This window comes from Rhinopithecus bieti, unplaced genomic scaffold (genome assembly GCF_001698545.2).
Source record: "Rhinopithecus bieti isolate Rb0 unplaced genomic scaffold, ASM169854v2 scaffold_20150, whole genome shotgun sequence".
Taxonomy (NCBI): domain Eukaryota; kingdom Metazoa; phylum Chordata; class Mammalia; order Primates; family Cercopithecidae; genus Rhinopithecus; species Rhinopithecus bieti.
The window spans coordinates 413,112-432,294 of record NW_016810565.1 but is presented as its reverse complement, the minus strand read 5'-3'; the positions used below and the strand labels follow the sequence as shown (position 1 = coordinate 432,294).

Sequence of the window (19,183 nt, the reverse complement as noted above, 5' to 3'; positions counted from 1 at the left end):
TAAATAACAGATAATGGGGCTCCAACGCATTTGGCAGCAGACTTTACAGTGGAAACCTTATAGGTCATGAGTGAGTGGCATGGCATATTTAAAGTGCCGAGGGGGGAAAAAAAACCTTTTAGAATAGTATATCTGGTGAGAATATCCCTCAAACATGGTGGAGAAATAAAGATTTTCCCAAATGAACAAAAGCTGAGGGATTTTATCAATACTAGACCTGTCCTACAAGAAAGGCTAAAGGGAATTCTTCAATCAGAAAGTAAAAGATGTTAATGAGCAATATTGTAATCATCTGAAGGCACAAAACTCACTGGTAACAGTAAGTACACAGAAAAACACAAAATATTATAATGTGGATTGTGGTGTATAAACTATTTTAAGTAGAAAGACAAAAGTGAGCAAGTCAAAATAATAACTACAACAACTTTTCAAGACACAAACAGTACAATAAGGTATAAATAGAAACAACAAAAGGTAAAAGTGGGGTCATGAAGTTAAGATACAGAGTTTTACTTAGATTTCTTTTTGCCTGTTTATTTCTTGCTTATGCAAACAGTGTTACATTTTTCAGCTTAAAATAATGGGGTATAAAATAGTATTTGCAAGCTGCATGGTAAGAGCAAACCAAGAAACACACAATGGATACACAAAAAATAAAAAGCAAGAAACTGAGTCATATAACCAGAGAAAATCACCTTCACTAAAAGGAAGACAGGAAGAAAAGAAGAAAGAGAAGACCATAAAACAAATAAAACTGCAGGAGTAAGTCCTTACTTATCAGTAATGACATTGAATATAAATAGACTAAATTATCCAATCAAAAGACATAGAGTGGCAGAATGGATTTAAAAAATAAGACCTGATGATCTGTTGCCCACAAGAAACACATTTCACTTATAAAGACACACAAAGATGGAAAAGGAAGGCATGGAAAAAGCTATTCCATGCCAATGGAAACCAAAAAAGAGCAGGAGTAGCTATACTTATTTCAGACAAAATAGATTTCAAGACAACAACAGCAAGAAAAGACAAAGAAGGTCACTCACTATATGATGATAAAGGGGTCAATTCAGCAAGAGGATATGATTGTAAATATCTATGCAACCAACACTGGAACACCCAGATATATAAAGCAAATAATATTAGAGCTAAACAGAGAGAGAGGCCCCAATACAATAGATTTCAACACTCCACTTTCAGCATTGGACAGATCTCCCAGACAGAAAATCAACACAGAAACATCAGACTTAATCTGCACTATAGACCATATAGACCTAATAAATATTTAGGGAACATTTCATCCAATGGTTGCAGAATACACATTCTTTTCCTCAGCACATGGACCGTTCTCAAGGATAGACTATATGTTAGGTTACAAAACAAATCTTAAACCATTTTTTTAAAAATTGAAATAATACCAAACATCTTCTCTGACCACAAAGGAATAAAAACAAAAATAAGAGGAATGTTGGAAAATATACAAATACATGATAATTAAACAATATGCTCCTGAATGACCAGTAGGTCAATGAAGAAATTAAGAAGAAAATGGACACTTTTTTGACACAAATAAAATGGAAACACAACACACAACATACCACAACCTGTGGGATACAGTGAAAGCAGTGCTAAGAGGGAAATATCTAGCTATAAGTGCCTATGTCAAAAAAGAAGGAAAACTTCAAATAAACAACCTAAAAATGCACCTTAAAGAACTAGAAAAGCAACAGCAAACCAAACCCCAAATTAGTAGAATAAATAATAAAGATCAGAGCAGGAATAAATAAATTTGAAATAAAGAAAACAATACAAAAGGTCAATGAAACAAACAGTTGGTTTTGGGAAAAGATAAAATTGACAAATCTTTAACCAGACTAACAAGGAAAACAAGGGAGAAGACTTAATCAAAATCAGAGATAAAAAGGACACATTACAATGGATGCCACACAAATGTCAGCGATCATTAGTGGCTACTATGGGCAACTGTATGCCAACAAATGGGAAAATCTACAGGAAATGGATAAATTCCTAGACACATACAGTCTACCAAGATTGAACCATGAAGAAATCCAAAACCGAAACGGACCAATAACAAAGAAAAAGATCAAAGCAGTTAAAAAAAATGCATCTCCTGGGAAAGAAAAGCCCAGGGCCTGATGGGCTTCACTGCTGAATTCTACCAAACATTTAAAGAAGAACTAATACCAATCCTACTCAAACGGTTCCCAAAAATAGAGGAGGACAAACTCATTCTAGGAGGCTGCTAATTACCCCGACAGCAGAACCAGACAAAGACATATCAAGGGGAAAAAAAAACAGAAAGAAAAACAAAAAAAACTCCAATGAATATTGATGCAAAAGTTTTCAACAAAATACTGGAAAAAATGAATTAAACAACACATTAAAAACAGCATTGATTATGACCAAGTGGAATTTATTCCTGGGATGCAAAGATAGTTCCTATGGAAATCAACCAGTGTGGGACATCATATCAGCAGAATGAAGGACAAAAATCACACAGTCACTTCAATTGATGCTGAAAATGCATTTGATAAAATTCAATATTCCTTTATAATAAAAACCTTCAAAAAACTGTTTATAGAATGAACATACCTCGACATAATAAAAGCTGTAGACAAACCCACAGCTAGTATTATAGTGAATGGGAAAGAACTGAAAGCCTTTTCTCTAAGAACTGGAACATGACAAGGATGCCCACTTTCACCACTGTTATCCAACATAGTAGTGAAAGTCTTAGCTAGCACAATCACAGAAGAGAAAGAAATAAAGGACATTCAAATTAGAAAGAAATAAGTCAAATTATTCTTGTTTGTAGATGAGATGATCTTACATTTAGAAAATCTTAAAGACTCCACCAAAGAACTATTAGAACTGTCAAATTCAATAAAGTCGCAGGATAAAAAATCAACATACAAAAGTCAGTAGCATTTCTATATGCCAAAAGTGAACAATTTAAAAAAGAAATAAAGAACATAATCCCGTTTACAATAGCCACAAATAAAATTAAATACCTGGGACTTAACCAAAGAAGTGAAATATCTCTGTAATAAAAACTATAAAACACTGTTGAAATAAATTGAAGAGGATACCAAAAAAATGGTAAGTTATTCCATGTTGATGGACTCTAAGAATCAATATTGTTAAAATGTCTGTATTACCCAAAGCAATCTATAAATTCACTGAATCTACAGATTCAATTAAATCCCTATCAAAATATGAATGACATTCTTCAGAGAAACAGAGAAAACAATCCTAAAATTTATATGGGACCACAAAAGACCAAGAGTAGCCAAAGCTATCCTGAGTGAAAAGTACAAAACTGGAGAAATTATATTACCTGACTTCAAATTATACTACAGAGCAATAGTCACCAAAGCAGCATGGTACTGGCATAAAAATAGACACATAGATCAATGAAACAGAATAGAGAGCCCAGAAACAAATCCATGCACCTACAGTGAACTCATTTTTGACAAAGTTGTCAAGAGCATACACTGGGGAAAAGGCAATCTCTTCAATAAATGGTTCTGGGAAAACTGGATATCCATATGCAGAAGAATGACCCCAGTCTCTCCCCACATACAAAAATCAAATCAAAATGGATTAAAGGCTTAAATCTAATACCTCAACCTATGAAACTACTGCAAGAAAATATTGGGGAAAGTCTACATGACACTGGTCTGGGCAAAAATTTATTGAGCAATCCCCACAAGCACAGGCAAAAAAGCAAAAATAAACAAAGGGCATCACATCAAGTAAAAATCTTCTGCACAGTAAAGGAAACACCAAAGTGAAAAGACAACTACAGAATGGGAGAAAATATTTGTAAACTACCCCTCTGACAAAGGATTAATAACCAGAATATATAAAGAGCTCAAACAATTATATAGGAAAATTCCTAATAATCCTTTCAATAAATGGGCAAAAATTTGAACAGACATTTCTCAAAAGAAGACATAGAAATGGTAAACAGGCATATAAAACTTGCTAAACATCATTGATCATCAGAGAAATGCAAATCAAAGCTAAAATAAGATATCATTTCGCCCCAGTTAAATGGCTTATATGCAAAAGACAGGCAATAACAAATGCTGGCAAGGATGTGGAGAAAAAGGAACTCTCATATGCTGTTGGTGGGAATGTAAATTAGTACAACTACTATAAAGAACAGTTTAGAGGTTCCTCAAAAACTAAAAATACAGTTACCACATGATCCAGCAATCCCACTGCTGGGCATGTACCCAAAAGAAAGGAAATCAGTATATGGTGAAAGGTAGGTGAGGAATAGAAAACCAAATACTACATGCTCTCACTTAAAAGTGGGAGCTAAACATTGGGTACACATGCACACAAAAATGGGAACAGTAGATACTGGGGACGACTAGAAAGGGGAAGGGAAAGGGGACATGGGCTGAAAAACTACCTATTGGATAATACGCTCACTATCTGGGTGATAGGATTATTTGTACCCTAAACCTCAACATCACACAATATACCCATGTAACAAACCTCCACAAGTACCCTCTCATTCTTCTGCACATGGCTAGCCAGTTATCCCAGCACAGTTTGTTGAATAGGGAGTCCTTTCCCCGTTGCTTGTTTTTGTCGACGTTTTTGAAGATCAGATGGCTGTAGGTGTGTTGTGTGGCTTTATTTCTGGGTTCTCTATTCTGTTCCCTTGGTTTGTGTGTCTGTTTTTGTAACAGTACCATGCTGCTTTGCTTACTGTAGTGTTTTAGTATTTTTTAAGCTGGGTAATGATACCTCTGGCTTTGTTCTTTTTGCTTAGAATTAATTGGTTTGGCTATTTGGGCTCTTTTTTAGTTCCATTAGAATTTTAGAGTAGGTTTTTCTATTTCTGTGAAAAATGATGTTGGTAGTTTGACAGGAATAGCACTGAACCTGTAGATCACTTTGGACAGTATAGCCATATTAATGATATTGATTCTTCCAATCAATCCATGCGCCTGGAATGTTTTTCCATTTGTTTGTGTCATCTATGATTTCTTGCAGCTGTATTTCTTAGTTCTCCTTGCCAGTATGCTCTTGGGTTTCTTCATAGCATATGTTACACTTTATTCTTTTACTTGTTTACTTGCCTGTACATTTCATGACAGTAGAAACCTCATCTATCATATCTATCATGGTTTTTCCAGCTCTTAGGACAGTGCCTGGAATCCAGAAGTGGGATCAATAAATATTGCTGAAAGAATGAAAGCCTTGAGGCAGGCAGAGCCTCTGTTTCTCCGCTGAAATAAACCAGCAAGAGCAGCCTCATCCTGTGGCAATCAAAGCATTGTCCAGAAGGGGGCGGGAGAGACAGTGTTTCAAAGGCCAGGGCTGCTAGAGGGTCCCCACTCCTTCGCTGAAAAGGATTCCTGTTATAGTAGTTGGCTCAGGAACTGAAATTTCAACTGATGTAATGTGGTGTGACAATAGTATAAACTGGTTATCTTGCAAGTGTGTGATTTGAGGGTGGGTGGACAAGAACATCAACTTCTTTTTCACATTTCTGTATTGATTAAAATTCGCAACAACTATATAATATCTTATGAAAAATGTAAATGGAAGCTTAAACATGTTTAAAAATATGAAATATAATTTGGCTGGGAATGCAACATGATTAATCTCTGAATGTGGTTTTCAATGATCCCAAGAGATTTTGCTTCAAGCATGAAATATTTCCTTGAGCAGATTCAGACTACTTTAAAAACTTTACTCTATTTTTGTTTCTCTTCCTAATCTTCCATTCTGTAGAATTCCATTTTATGAAGTTATAAAGGGTCATGTGCTTCCGTGGTGTGAGACATGACTGCTTAGATGCCAAGAACTGTACGCAGCACAGATTTCCTTAGAAGGCTTAGAAGACCCAGAAACAATGGTTACAACTTTGTTGCTAGTTTCTGTTGTATGGCTTTTTTCTTTATTGCCTTCTACCCCCACTGTTTTATATGAATGTTTAAATATTTTATATGAATGTTTTTCATATATGAAGGCTTTTCTTTTTTATTTTAAAACCATTCAAAAATGCACTTTTGAAGTCCATGATATTCTCCATATTATTAAAACTTTCTTCAATTATTGTTAAGCAGTCAGCTACTAACATTAAGTCTTTTGCACTCCTATATATAGTCAAATGAGAAGAATGCTTGAAATCTTAATTTGAGCAGTGAGGGGTGGATTTTATGGGATAGAATGTCATACTACAAGATTGGAGCACATCTCAGCTTCATGCCAATGTAATGTTTCTTCTTTCTTTCTTCTCTTAAATTATCAGTGAGATTTTTTTAGAGCTCTTCTTTAGAAATCTAAGTTTCTGTAATGATGTTTTGCTATGAAAACCATCAGCCATCACTTCTACCAACATGTGCTGAATTCCCAAACTGTATTGTGTGGCTCCCTTTTCTCTGCCTCCATAACCATTTTTCCAGCCTCAATAGCTAGGCAGAGAACTTTTTCTTTCTAATAGTTAGAAACTGAATATGTTAATTTATTTTTTTTTCTTTTTAGCTTTTTTTTTTTTTAAGGTTCAGGGAGTGTGTGTGCAGGTTTGTTACACGGGTAAATTGCGTGTTGCCGGGGTTTGGTGTACAGATTATTTTGTCGCCCAGGTAATGAGCAGAGTACCAGATGGGCAGTTTTTGGATCTTCACTCTCCTCCCCGCTCAAGTAGGTCCTCGTGTCTGTTTTTCCTTTTCTGTATGTCCATGTGTACTCGATGAACATGTGAATTTCTGCTACTCTGTGTAAGGCTGCTTTGAAACCGTAGGCAGCGCTCAATCCAGGCTCCAGAGGCTCTCTCTCATGCCTGGCTGCCTTTCTGCCTCAGGGCTGACTGCCTCTAACACTTCAGTGACTTCATTTACAAGCAATGCAAACTGCTGCTGTCCAGGCTTTCTCTGTGCTTCTTGTGAGTATATTTGAGAGCAAAGGTAATCTGTATGATTATGTGCACGTTTATGCCAGTTAAGCACCGTAGTTGATGTTCCATGTTAAACTTAGCTCCAACCAGGATCCCTGTTATTGAATTGTGTTGCCACCAAATTCATATGCTGAACCTGTAACCCACAATACATTAGAATGTGACTGTATTTGGAGACAGGGCCTTAAAGAGGTGATTAAGGCTAAATGAGGGCATATGGATGGGACCTAGTCCAATAAGACTGGTGTCCTTATAAGAAGCGTGAAAGATACCAGGAATGTGCTTTCACAGAGGAGAGACCCTGTAAGGACACAGGGAGAGGGCAGCAACCTGCAAGCAAAGGAGAAAAGAGCCCTGCTGGCACCCTGAGCTTGGATTTCCAGCCTGCAGAACTGTGAGAAGATAAATTTTTGTTTTTTAAGCCACCTAGTCTGTGGTATTTTGTTATGGCAGCCCTAGCAAACTAATACAACCTCTATTCAATTTGATCCTAGACACTTCCTGGTATTCTTTGGCTACTGACTCTCCATATGCTAATCATAACCAGAAACCTCCAGTGAACACTTTCCTGTTGTGGACCCTGTTCCACACCATTTACCTCCATCATCCCATTTCATCATCACAAAATTCCCATGAGCTTAGTATAATTATTTAAAAAAAAATAATTATACTTCATGTAAGTATATATTATAATTAGTATAATTTTATACATAATTAGTATGGGCATGGAGAAGTTAACCAACTTAGGCACGATCACGTAATCAGTAAGAGGCAGAGCTGGGATTGGAAACCAGATGGTCTGAAGCATGATGTTCTCCTGATGAGATGCTGCTGTCATGGTGTGGGACTCAGTGGAAAAAAGTGCAGAGGACCACACTTCTCTTGCCCTACTCCTTTCTTACTAGTGACACCACAATAAAGGGTTGTATGGATGTTTAAGACTTTACGGTATCAAAATGTTGAGAAAGATTGGTTTAACGAGAAATAAAACATTTCAAACTCTACACTTAATATGCCTCTCCCATGGTTAGAAGGACAAGAACATAAAACAAATACAAAAGCAAACAGAAACCCCAGTCACAGGTGGTGCCCATGCAAACCCCAATTCCTAGTTACGGTTGTCTGTTTGAAAGTTTGTGTCCCTTAAACCTTCCATAGTATAAATTCCCACTATACTTTAGAAAAGGTGCCCTCAGTTGCCCTACTTCCTGCTCTCAGGAAGAACAGGCCCGCTTTCTCCCCACCAATGTACATTCTGATGCATGATAATCCACATCCTATTGCTCCCAAATGGAATTATTCAGGCATGAATAGGGATTGGATTTAAGGACAAGAACCTCTGTAACCTAGGGGAGAACAATGGGAAAAATCTATGGTCCAAAAGTGTACCCCTTCACCATGCCATTCAGAAGGAGTTTGGGTCTTTGTACCTGCTGAAGTAGCCCATGATGGTGATGCTGTGCCAAGATCCCTGCCCTTTAAGATCACCCATCAACATAAGGTGCACATGTCTCTTCTCAATCTTCCTGGTCATTCAGCAGGAAATTAATGGTATGTACGCACTCTTGTACACACATAAACGCATACACCTGTGCACATATAAGCTTATCACTCTCCAAAAAATAGATTCTCAGAGACAATGCAGTCAGTTTAGATCAGAATTAAGATGGGACACATTCCTTTAAATAACACTGTAATCCACATAAATGTATGCCAACTGTAAGAACTGTATTATGCAGAATGATAGTAAACCCTACTTTGTTCCTTCTCCTCCTCTGCAACCATGTCCAGTGGCCTCAGATACACAGAAAAATGGGACCAACAGTTCTATCTTTTTCAAGCAACAGAGTCTCTCCTGCTGACTGCCAACCAATGGGTGCACAAAAGTCTGGCAGAAATTCTAAAACTCTAGTTTTTTGAACCTCCTTTCAAAGCTGGATATTCTTAACTATTCTACTTGAGAGAAGGGAAGGAACAAGATAGTTCTTATTCGCACATCACATATCAGAAAGGTAGGCATGGGGAGCTGCTCTTCCAGGTGCACAAACATTTGTGACTCAACATAATGGTTATCAGACCATCCCCTTTCTTATGCAACCAAATTTCCCAAGACAGCTGCTTTAAATGTATGAAACTCAGCTGTCCAAATAGTAAATGGTTTTGACACTTAGATGGCTTTCTTGACCTAGAGTAGAACTTGTTATTTATGATAATAGGAACAATTTGTGGGTTAGAAGTCTTCCCCTCTGGCCGTAGTTGAGCAAGGGGAAAAACACTGTCTTTAATCCCACCTTTGCTGCCCCCTGGTTTCAGTGGGAAAAGCCACATTATTAGAGAGAAAGGCCCTGTCAAGAAAGAAAGGTCAGAAAGGTAGAGGCAGGGAGAAAAAGCAGAGGTTGTAATAGTATCACTGGGTGAGGCCCAGGAAGGTAAGCAGCACAGCGGGAGTTGTTACGGATGTCATTATTATAGCATTCAAGGATTGTGCCCCTTTGTGATCAGGGCCATTCTCTGACCTGGATGTCCTCTTTCAATCACTTGCTATGGGAAGCGTTAAGGAGTTTTGTCGTCCTAAGATAGAAAGAGATGAGAGTACTCAAGGCCTTTGGAAAAGCAGAGTGGGATTAGTAGAATTGACCTAGCATTCAAAATCTCGGTAATTGTGCCTGACTGTGGGTTTGATCTGGGAACAGGTTCTCCTCTAATACTCCTGGAACAGCTGCTATAGGCATTCTCCTAGAAGAAAACCACTTATGCCTAGGAGTTTGGAATCTGGCAAGGCACTTAGAGGCTCCCAGAAAATCAGAGAAGGAAGACCTGCAGATGGGGAAAGATACAAGGTGAGCATCCCCAGAACCTTTAGTGGAGCTCCTTCTTGGGATCTACACAATCCTCTGAATGTATCTCTGTCTTTAGATTACCCTGGGTTGTAGAGGTCGAGCTCTTACTCTATCTTAGTGAATCAGAGTTCAGCTAACTTCTAAGCTGCTCACCCATCTGAGAGAAACCAATCTGTTCTGAACTTGAGCTCCTGACTTCAAAGGCCATCTAGAAGAAACTGTTCTTGATCTCTTGCCCACTCCAACATGCAAGCAAAATCTCATCCGTGATGGTAGTTGACCTTTCAGAGGTCGCTCCTGCAGACAAGCCCATTGCCAGGTCTTTCCCTTCCCGTGCGAGAACATCAGCTATAGGCCCTGGGTCACTCCTCTCCCTGGACAAGTGACTGCTGAGAGTGGCCAGTGCTGACTGAAGACCTACTCTCTGGTTAGTGAGTCTGTGTGGCTCCTGGGAATCCCAAATGCCAAGTGTTTCATGATTTTACCTCGGTTATGTCCTTACATTTTGGCCTTTGGGAGAATAGATGGCAGAGTACTTGGTTCACTTTTACTTGGTGAAATAGAAATAATGAATCCCACAAAGTTATGTTGCATGGCAGTGGGCTCTCCTTTTCCCAGAATAACTTTATAATACATTTGTCTGAACCTAAGATCAACATTATCACTCTCATGTGCTTTACACAAAGGTTTTCTCAGGCAGGGGAGGACAGGCAGAGGTCACAGCTAGGGAGCTGCAGCATCCAGTCCTTCCTCTCCAGCCTGACTTGTCAGTGTCCCAGCAGCCTGCAGTGGGAAGGGCAAGTGAGGAGATCTGCTAAAGCTGCAGCCATGGAAACAGCTCCAGAACTGCTGTTTGGCGGTGGCTTGCAGGAATCCCCCATCCCTTTGCTCGTCACTCCCAAAGGTGCTGTGCTACTATCACACGTCGAAGGCAGGAGGCTGGTGAGAAGGCTGGAATAAGGCCGAATGGAGGGACTCAGGGGAAAACCCTCTCACCCTCCAGAGACTGACATCCTGGTGACTCAAATGAGGCAAAGCCATAGGAGCAGGGCTATGGGGTTCCTTTCACCCAGTTCAGTAAGTTACACCCTATGCCAGGCATGTGGCAGGAGCTGAACTAATGGAAGGAAGTGACTCAGAATTCGTATCTGATGCCCAATTCATACTCCATGCCTCCCTCAACTGCCAACATGGTCAGTGGCCTGATGACTAAGAAGACATGGGTCATGGTTTTCCTCTGCCTTTATATTGGGGTGACGTTTTAATTGAGCCCTGTTTCTTATGTGTAAAATAAAGGCATTGGGCTATATTGCTTCCATGCCCAACTTCTCTCTTTTATGCATATGGTAAAATGGCACCTTCCATGGTACCTTCAAGGCAGTCTGAAGAAAGCTTGGAGGGCAGTTAAGAGGAGCGTAAATGGGGCTTGGTCAGCAGGCTGATGTGGATTGGCCATGAAAGAGATGGGGGGGGGTGGGGTCAAGGGTTTCTGGGGGGTATCAAGACAGGCAGGGTAATGCCCTGGGGTTTCTCTTGGCTGCTAGAGGGAGCTTGGGTCTGAGGCAGGCCTAAGTCAGGAGACCTAGTTGTCTAGGCTCCTAAATCCTGTCAAGTCTGAGATACAGATGTCTAGTCTGATACAGACCAGATGGCATGGAGAAGAAATGTGACCATACCCTGGCCACATGCTTCCTTTCTCTGCCTGTGAGGAGGCTGTAATAGAGCCTGGCCATCAGGCCGGTCTCCGCCATCTCGCTGACTCACTGGAACTATGGTGATTCTGCTTTTTGGGTCTCCTCCCTACCGAGCAGGACCGGGGCACTTCTCCTTTGGAGCTGGCAGAAGTGGTATCTTGCTGAGTGCAGGAAGCTTTCTTTTGGGGACTTTTGTTTTTATTTTGTTTTCCTTCGTTTTCCTAAAGGGGCAAAGTGAACACAACTCTGGGGTGACTACAAGGAGCCTAATTTGGTCTCAAATCTACCACCTTCTCCTCTCTCTGTAGGGATAAAGGATGGGTGCAAGTTGTGCCTCTGGGCAGGACAGGAGTAGGACAGGACAGGACAGGACAGGGCAGGGCAGGGCAGCATGGACTATAACTCCTGGTATAGGAAGGAGCAGAGATGAATGTCAAAGTCTTGGGCAGGAGCCAGGCATGGAGGGGAGAAGGTACAGGCTCTGGACCCCAGGAGAGGACTTGGGGCAGGGCTGGGAAAGTTCTGGAGGCTCAGATATGAAAGGTGGGGAAGAAAGGGCAAGTTGGACAACACAGCCTCCTTTCTCTGGGAGGGAGAGGTGGCCCCAAGGGTCCAAGGCCTTTCTGCAGTCCACATTAGGCTGGTAGAGTGAGGTGTTGATAGGCTGAGCAGCCAGTTGAAGCTGTGGCTGAGACTGGAAGTCAGAACTGGAGCATCAGCCTTTTCACAGGAGTTTATCAGGTGATGGGCTCCTGAATCTCCTGCCCAATTCTGGGCCTCACATTCTGGGAGGGAGAGTGATTTAAGGGGACAAATTCCACAATAAAATATTAAGTGCAAAAATCAGAGTATCACATGTGTGATGTTAACCATGATAGTGCTTATTAACATGGGGTTGTGTGATACATTTACAGAAGTTATATTGGAAGCAGCTATGGTGAAGTAGTCACACTGCTTTTCTCAGAATTAGGAGCACAATGGGGATTTTCATTCATCAATAAGTTTAAAGTATCTTCAAAATTTCTGTTACTTTTATTCTGGGAAAACATTGTTCAAAATGCCTTGGATGAACTATAAGAGAGAGACTTGGGTTGGGTGGAGTCTGTAATTCACACCCATCTGTGTAATAATTGGGTTCCCAAGTCATTACGCAGGAGTATCTTCCTAGGCCAGGAAAAAGGCCTGGAGGCCTATGCTTGGTGTTCCCAGCTCAGACCCTCTGGGGCTTATGGTCATGGGTTGCTGCCTGTGTCTCACATGTTCCAAATGCACGATCCATAAAGGTGGTCCCCATGGGAATTGCTTCTCTGACAAAGGCACATAAATCCTAGATCTTAGTCATGCTTTGGAACCCCTTAGTCTCAATGGGATTTTGCTGATGAGTATTGTCTCTGCCAGACAGAGAAAGACCCATTTTTCTTTGATTGAGACCTGTTTCTTACTCATTCTACTTCTCTCCCCCCCACCATTGTCCTGATGATTCTAAGGTAGACCCACCTGGAGCTCCAGCTCTGGGAACCCCTCTCCAGACTGTAAAACTTGTGGTGAAATGGATTGATAATGTCCTGTTTAATCAGACAGATGAACACCTTGTTACCTTAGGAAAAACACTTCAACTTCAAGAAACCTTGGTCATCATCTGTAAGATGAGGTCAACTACTTCTAAACCACAAGGTTGTTCAGAAAATTCAAAGATGTCAGGTGAGTAACATGCCCAGAAGAATGTCTAACCCCAAGTAGAGCCTTAACAAATGTTTGTTTTCTCCCCTTTCCCTTGTGTAAATTTATTAACAACTACCTCAGATATACCTGTGATGGTTTTATTTTTACCTATTACATCACAGAGGCACAGAGAGGCTAAGTAACGTGTTGAGGGTCACACAGCAAGTGGGCAGCATACTTGGACTTCCATCCCAGGTGTGTGGGGAGTGCCTTCATAGTCAGGATTATGTGAGGGATCGTACTTGACATGTAGCACGTAGCACATGTCGAGCTATGGGAATGAGTCCACTCAGATAAATGGGCCCGACCCTCACTCAGTGTTCACCACAAGGAAATCTGCCATTACCAATGCCTGTCTTCTCTGTAGTGACTGCCAACTGCAAGGTTAAGGCTAGGAATTTCATCATGTCAAGTGGAATTAGGGACTGTCAATATAAAGACTTTTGTACCCTTCCGTTGTGCCTCTCAGGTTACCAGTATCCAGTAACGCTATTAATCTTTTCATCAAATATGTCTGATGATCTGATGTGTACAGGGCATAATTATGGGTACTATGGTTAAAGCAATGAATGCAACCCTTGAAACTTGGGTGTTCATAGAGTTTTCATCTTGTGAGGGAAGAGAAAGAAAATGCACACGCATAAGGAAAAGTTATAGAAGCACAAATTGAGTTAAGTACCCTGGAGAAAAACCGAGGAGGGAAGGGACAAGGAAGTATAGTTAGGGAGTTTTGGTCTTTTATGTATATGGTGGCCAGGAAATGCCTCATGGAGAAAGTGGCAGCTGAGAGCAGAAAGAAGGGTGGCAGGAAAGTATGACATCTTCTGGAGGAAGTAAGGAAAAGTCCAAGAACCAATAGGAAAACTAATCTCCCTAACTTTCCTCTCTAACTTTCCCTCTACATACCCTTTCCAAAGATCAGTCCAAATAGATCTCCCCTTTCCTCCCCATAACAGCAGTGTAAATCTCTCCCACTGGAATCATTTATCATCTCTGCCTTCCTTGACAGAAATGGATGAATAAAGCTCAGGAGAAGCTGAGATGGTCTTCATGTCTTCCCCACTTTTTCCTGGCCTGTCCTGTTCATCCCATCCGTCAACGATGTCTTCTACACTGAGCAGTCAGACCATATCTGGAGTATTGGGCTCTGTTCCTGATGCCTCACTGTGAGGGGCAAAGTCCCACTGGAGGTCATGCTGAGGCGATAACCCAGGGTGGTGTGGTGCCCGAAAAGGACGGACTCTTTCATAGGTGCTTGGTGATCCCAGCTTTATTATATGTGAAAGGAGGTCATGTGGATGTGGAGTTAGAAATGTTCTGTGTAGACCAACATATGAAAACATAACCAAAGAGATTCTATGCCAATATGAATTAATATCTTATGATAAAATGAAACGGGGTGTCTGGGTGGGCTGAGTTCCAAGTAGCCGGAGGAATGCAAACAAAGACAGGATGTGCCCTGTTCTGGGAACGTTGTAGAGAGCATTCAGGTGGTTTGAGCTGAAATTCATGATGCTGTGATTCTAGCGGGATGCCTGAGGGCAGGTGATGAGAATAAATAAAGCTGGAACCTCTCACTGGGATGTTCTCAGGAAAAGGCCCCAGGATGTTCCGGTTGCTTCTACTGGGCATGTTCGTAGTGCTCTTCATGGATGAGGGTAAGCTCTGGAGAGGGACACAGGAATGGGTGGTGAGAGATATGTATGGAGTGGGAGAAAGGGCTTTCTACACTTGGGTTTTGGGGCTGCTGTGAAATCATTTAAGAACAGTTTTTCTTCTCTTCACAGGAGACAGAGTCCTGACATGGAAATGTACGGTGTAGTTGGTTTGTCGTTTTTGGATAAATAATGCCACAGTGAGGGAGACATTCTTGAGTTCTCTACACATTGTCCTCTCCCCACTCAATACTCCAGTGTCTTCTTTCCTGCCTAGACTTGGGAGGGTCCCTGACTTCTTTGGGGTTCATAGCTGTTACCCAATCAAGGGATTAAGGTCCCCTGACAGAGGCCAGGACTAGTGTCAACTTTCTTCTCATGAGGTTTGCACCACCTCGATATAAATGTTTCCGGGTGGGAAGAGACTTCTGAAGCAGAATCACTTTCCCTAGTGCTGTTCTTTAAAGTGCCTCTCTTTTTCAGGGGTTCGATTTTGCAATTCCTGTGAACACTTTGATGGATCCATTTGCCACGGTGGCATGAAAAGTTGCTGGAAGTTTAATTTATATTCGACAAACAGGAGTTGTGCCACAGATCACTATTACTTTAGTGATCTCACTACAGGTAGATCCCACTACAGGTGGGGGGTGGTGTTACAGAGAGACACAAAATATCACCAGTGGTGCCCACAATCCTTGGAGCCAAGTTGTGGAGGGAATCTGGAATCATGGGAAAGGGTGGGAAGTGGGATTCACCATACACAGACCTGGGTACGGGGGCCTGTATGTGAGGCAGATGTCTTCTGCCTGGTCATGGCTAGAGAGACATAGACAAGATGCAGACATAGTCTAGGGGCTTATTCCAGTCTACAGAAAACTGAGGAGGTACTGGAGAGAGGTCATTGCTAGGAAGGTGATGAAATGAGGCAAACTGACCACATTTGCCTTTCTTCCCTTTAGGGAGGTATCTGTTCCGTTATACAACACTGTCTTGCAGGCCCTGTGATGAGGGAATGTTCCAAGTATTCCACGACCTTCTGAGAGAAACGACTTGTTGCATTAATCAAAACAGGTGTAATACTGGCAGAGATAATTTAGATATTACAAGGATTCTTGGAGCAGAGCCTTAGGATGAAATAGTGTATGGTTCATATAATTATGAATGATTAAGGTTGTTAGACTATATCTCCTTGTAGTCTTGGCCTTTTTTTTTACCCAATGGTAATACCATCATCTTACATTTTCCCCCAAACCACTCTCTTCTCTATTCCAGCATGTCTACCTATGGAAGCTCTGTCTTTCCAATGTCCGCGTTTCCATTAACAGGCAAGGGTAAATATCTAGGTCAGAAAAACCTCAACTCTGCCTTCTGGTTGGATTCCTCGGTCTTTGCTACCTGGTACCACCTGGCAGTCTCCACTTGCCCTTAAGTTGTGATGCTAAACCTGGCCTGAAGTTAGAATTCTAAAGTATTTTGCAAAGGAAGCAAAGTAGTTTTATGGTAGAGCTTCTGGGGGAAGATCAGGAGAAAGTAGATTGGATAAAAATAGGGAGAAAGTTACCAGAAATTTTGGGAGAATGATGTGAGAGGAGAGTAGGAAAGTATTTGATGCGGGGGGCGGTTGTAGGTAGGGCTTATATTAAGAAGGGGTTTGGGAAAGTCAATGTGAAATTAGAAAGCATTAGAAACTCTGACTTATGTGAAAGAAATAGTCAATGTACTAGACATGAGAGTCACAGTGCTTGTCACCATTTTTGGGAAACTACTGCACAGCTACTCCTGACAACACGGCTTAAGCTACAAAGTTTCTAATAATCTTTCCTTGATCACACTTGGCTGAGTGTTGGCCAGTTACTCTGTCTCTTAGCACGTGCTGTTGTTTGAATATCCCCCTCCAAAATTCATGTTGAAATTTCATTGCTAATGTAACGATATTGGAAGGTGGGGCACTTAAGAGGTGCTGAGCTCGTGAATTGATTGATGCTGTTATCATGAGGTTGGGTAAGTTATTGCAGGAGTGGGCTCCTGCTAAAAAGGATGAGTTTGGCCTGATTTCTTCTCTGTCTTGTGTTCTTGCTTGATCTTCCGCCATGTTATGATGCAATGAGAAGGCCCTCATCAGAGGCCAGCATCGTGTTCTTGGAATTTTCAGACTCCAGAGCCATGAGCTGAATAAATTTCTGTTCATTGTAAATTACCCAGTTCTGTTGTAGTGATAGAAAATGAATTAAGACAGCATGTGAGGGATGCCCAGTCCTCAAAAATATTCAAATATCACCTTGTATTCTACATATCCATTGATAAAAGCTGATTGTTTTTAATCTATTGGCACAGCCCTGTAACAAAAAATGTTAAGGAGAGATAAGACTTTCAGATCATCACTGTAGTTTTCTTAACAGAAATAAGTTATGAAATAACAATAATCACTGAATTATTATTGGTTGACTTTAGTTTTACATTTTAAAAATGATTTTAGCCATCCTATGCATTAGAATCTACAGGCACTATGATATGTATTTTTTAGCTTATAATTATATACACACATATGTAATATTATCCCAAGGTTGGTCTCATCCCTATTGATAGCCAGGATTATGACTGCTTATTAGTTTGTGTAATGTATTTACATAAGTAGAATTAAATATTTAAATCTACAAATAAATTTAAACATATTTTAAATATGTGTATGATGGGATTTCTCCCAAATTTTATAATATTAGAATGAATACTATACTTTAACATCTTGAGAAATAGAAAGTAGATTCTTTCAGGCAAGGTTGATTAATTAGTTTAAATGGACAGAATGAAGATGCTGGCAGTAGGTTCTAAAAAAGCAATGATTCATGGCATTTACTGGCTCTGAGCCCAGCCCAGCACCAGAGTTCCCTAGAAATTGCAGTCCTTGTGTCCTGGACTGCCTTTCAGTTTTACCTGGGACCCCAAAGCACTTTGGCTAAGTTCTAGCTGCTGGGATGGGTGATTCCCCTCTGGCTATGTCTGGTCCAAATTGTTCCCTCTGTACACAAGTACTGGCTAAGCCCAGCATGGCTTTACTCTCCTCTGTGACAGGACAGCACTGAGTTCAATGCCAAGTCCCTCAGTTGCTGTGATCTCACTCCCGCAAGTGCACAGCGTCTCTGTGCCACGTGACCACTGCCAGAGGATGGGAGAATGGTGGTTTCAGCAATTCAAGACTGTCTCTTCTCCCCTATTTAATGCCTCTTTCAGTGATACAAAGTTAAAACCAGGTACTGTGATTGTTCGAACAACCTGATTTTTGGTTCTTGTGATGGTGTTTTTCTGTGTGTATATAGTTGTTAAAATTTGGTGATCCTACTAGAGGGACAAATGGTATAGGCTTCTTTTCTACCATCTTGCTCTGTCCTTCTCTGTGTATAATTTAAATGATCCGTAATTAAGTGAAAATTTATTTTATTTTCTTAATTTTTTTTCTCTTGGCCAGGCCTGGTGTCCCATGCCTGTAATCCCAGCATTTTGGGAGGCCAAGGCAGGTGAATTGCTTGAGTTCAGGAGTTAAAGCCCAGCCTGAATAATATGATGAAGCCCCGTCTCTACAAAAAATACAAAAATTAACTGGGCATGATGGCATGCACTGTACTCCCAGCTGCTTGAGAGGCTGAGGTGGAAGGATAGCTTGAGCCCAGGAGATTGAGTCTGCAGTGAGTTGTGATTGTACTACTGCACTCCAGCCTGGGTGACAGTGTGACACCATCTCAAACATTTTTTGTGTGTGTGTGTGGATTTAGGATACAAGTGCAGTTGTGTCACATGAAATATATTAGTCTTGGCTTTTGGTGTACTATTTGCTTATATATTGTGGTTTTAATGCAGATTTGTGGGGGCAGGTTGGCCCTCAGTCAGGGGAAACAGCTCCCAGTTGCTGTGAACAGCAACTGAAAAGAGGCTGTGAGTCATGAAGGCTGAAGTTGACTGCCTTAGAATTCTTGGGTTAATTTTAAAAGGCTTTGCTTAGAACTATCAACATAGTTCTCTGAACTTTCGGTTAGGACATATTGGTGGCAGCAGTATAGTTTATGAAGCTCTGTAAATCCTTTTGCAAAAACACGTAACACTAGGATAGTAAAGGGAACATGCCATAGACAAAATCAGGGTCCACCAGGGTTCCCTAAGTCCTTGGATATCTCAGATATATGGGAATATGTCATTAAAATTCCTTTCACGAAATAGAACTTGATCCTTAGGAAGAAAGGAACTGTTAGTAGAAACAAAATTGAGCAGGGTTTAAAGACTCAGATTATCAAAGAATATATATATATATTTTTTTTTTTTTTTTTTTTTTTTTTTTTT

General features: G+C 40.7%; 1 protein-coding gene across 6 annotated transcripts in view; it reads left to right on the top strand.

The window, feature by feature from the left end:
- The window catches only part of PATE2 (prostate and testis expressed 2), a 100,964-nt gene that overhangs the window by 39,194 nt on the left and 42,587 nt on the right, over positions 1-19,183 (top strand). Inside the window, exons 2-8 of one of the 6 annotated variants that reach the window (XM_017892343.1) lie at positions 9,637-9,783; positions 13,080-13,178; positions 14,209-14,450; positions 14,792-14,857; positions 14,987-15,010; positions 15,338-15,478; positions 15,814-17,450. In XM_017892343.1, coding sequence (XP_017747832.1) covers positions 14,806-14,857; positions 14,987-15,010; positions 15,338-15,478; positions 15,814-15,983 — 387 coding nt within the window. In that variant the 5' untranslated portion in view covers positions 9,637-9,783; positions 13,080-13,178; positions 14,209-14,450; positions 14,792-14,805 and the 3' untranslated portion in view covers positions 15,984-17,450. Of the gene's footprint in view, positions 1-8,920; positions 8,956-9,636; positions 9,784-13,079; positions 13,179-14,208; positions 14,858-14,986; positions 15,479-15,813; positions 17,451-19,183 lie in introns of those variants that run through there. The other 5 variants (XM_017892342.1, XM_017892341.1, XM_017892340.1 and 2 more) reach the window with 5 other exon arrangements.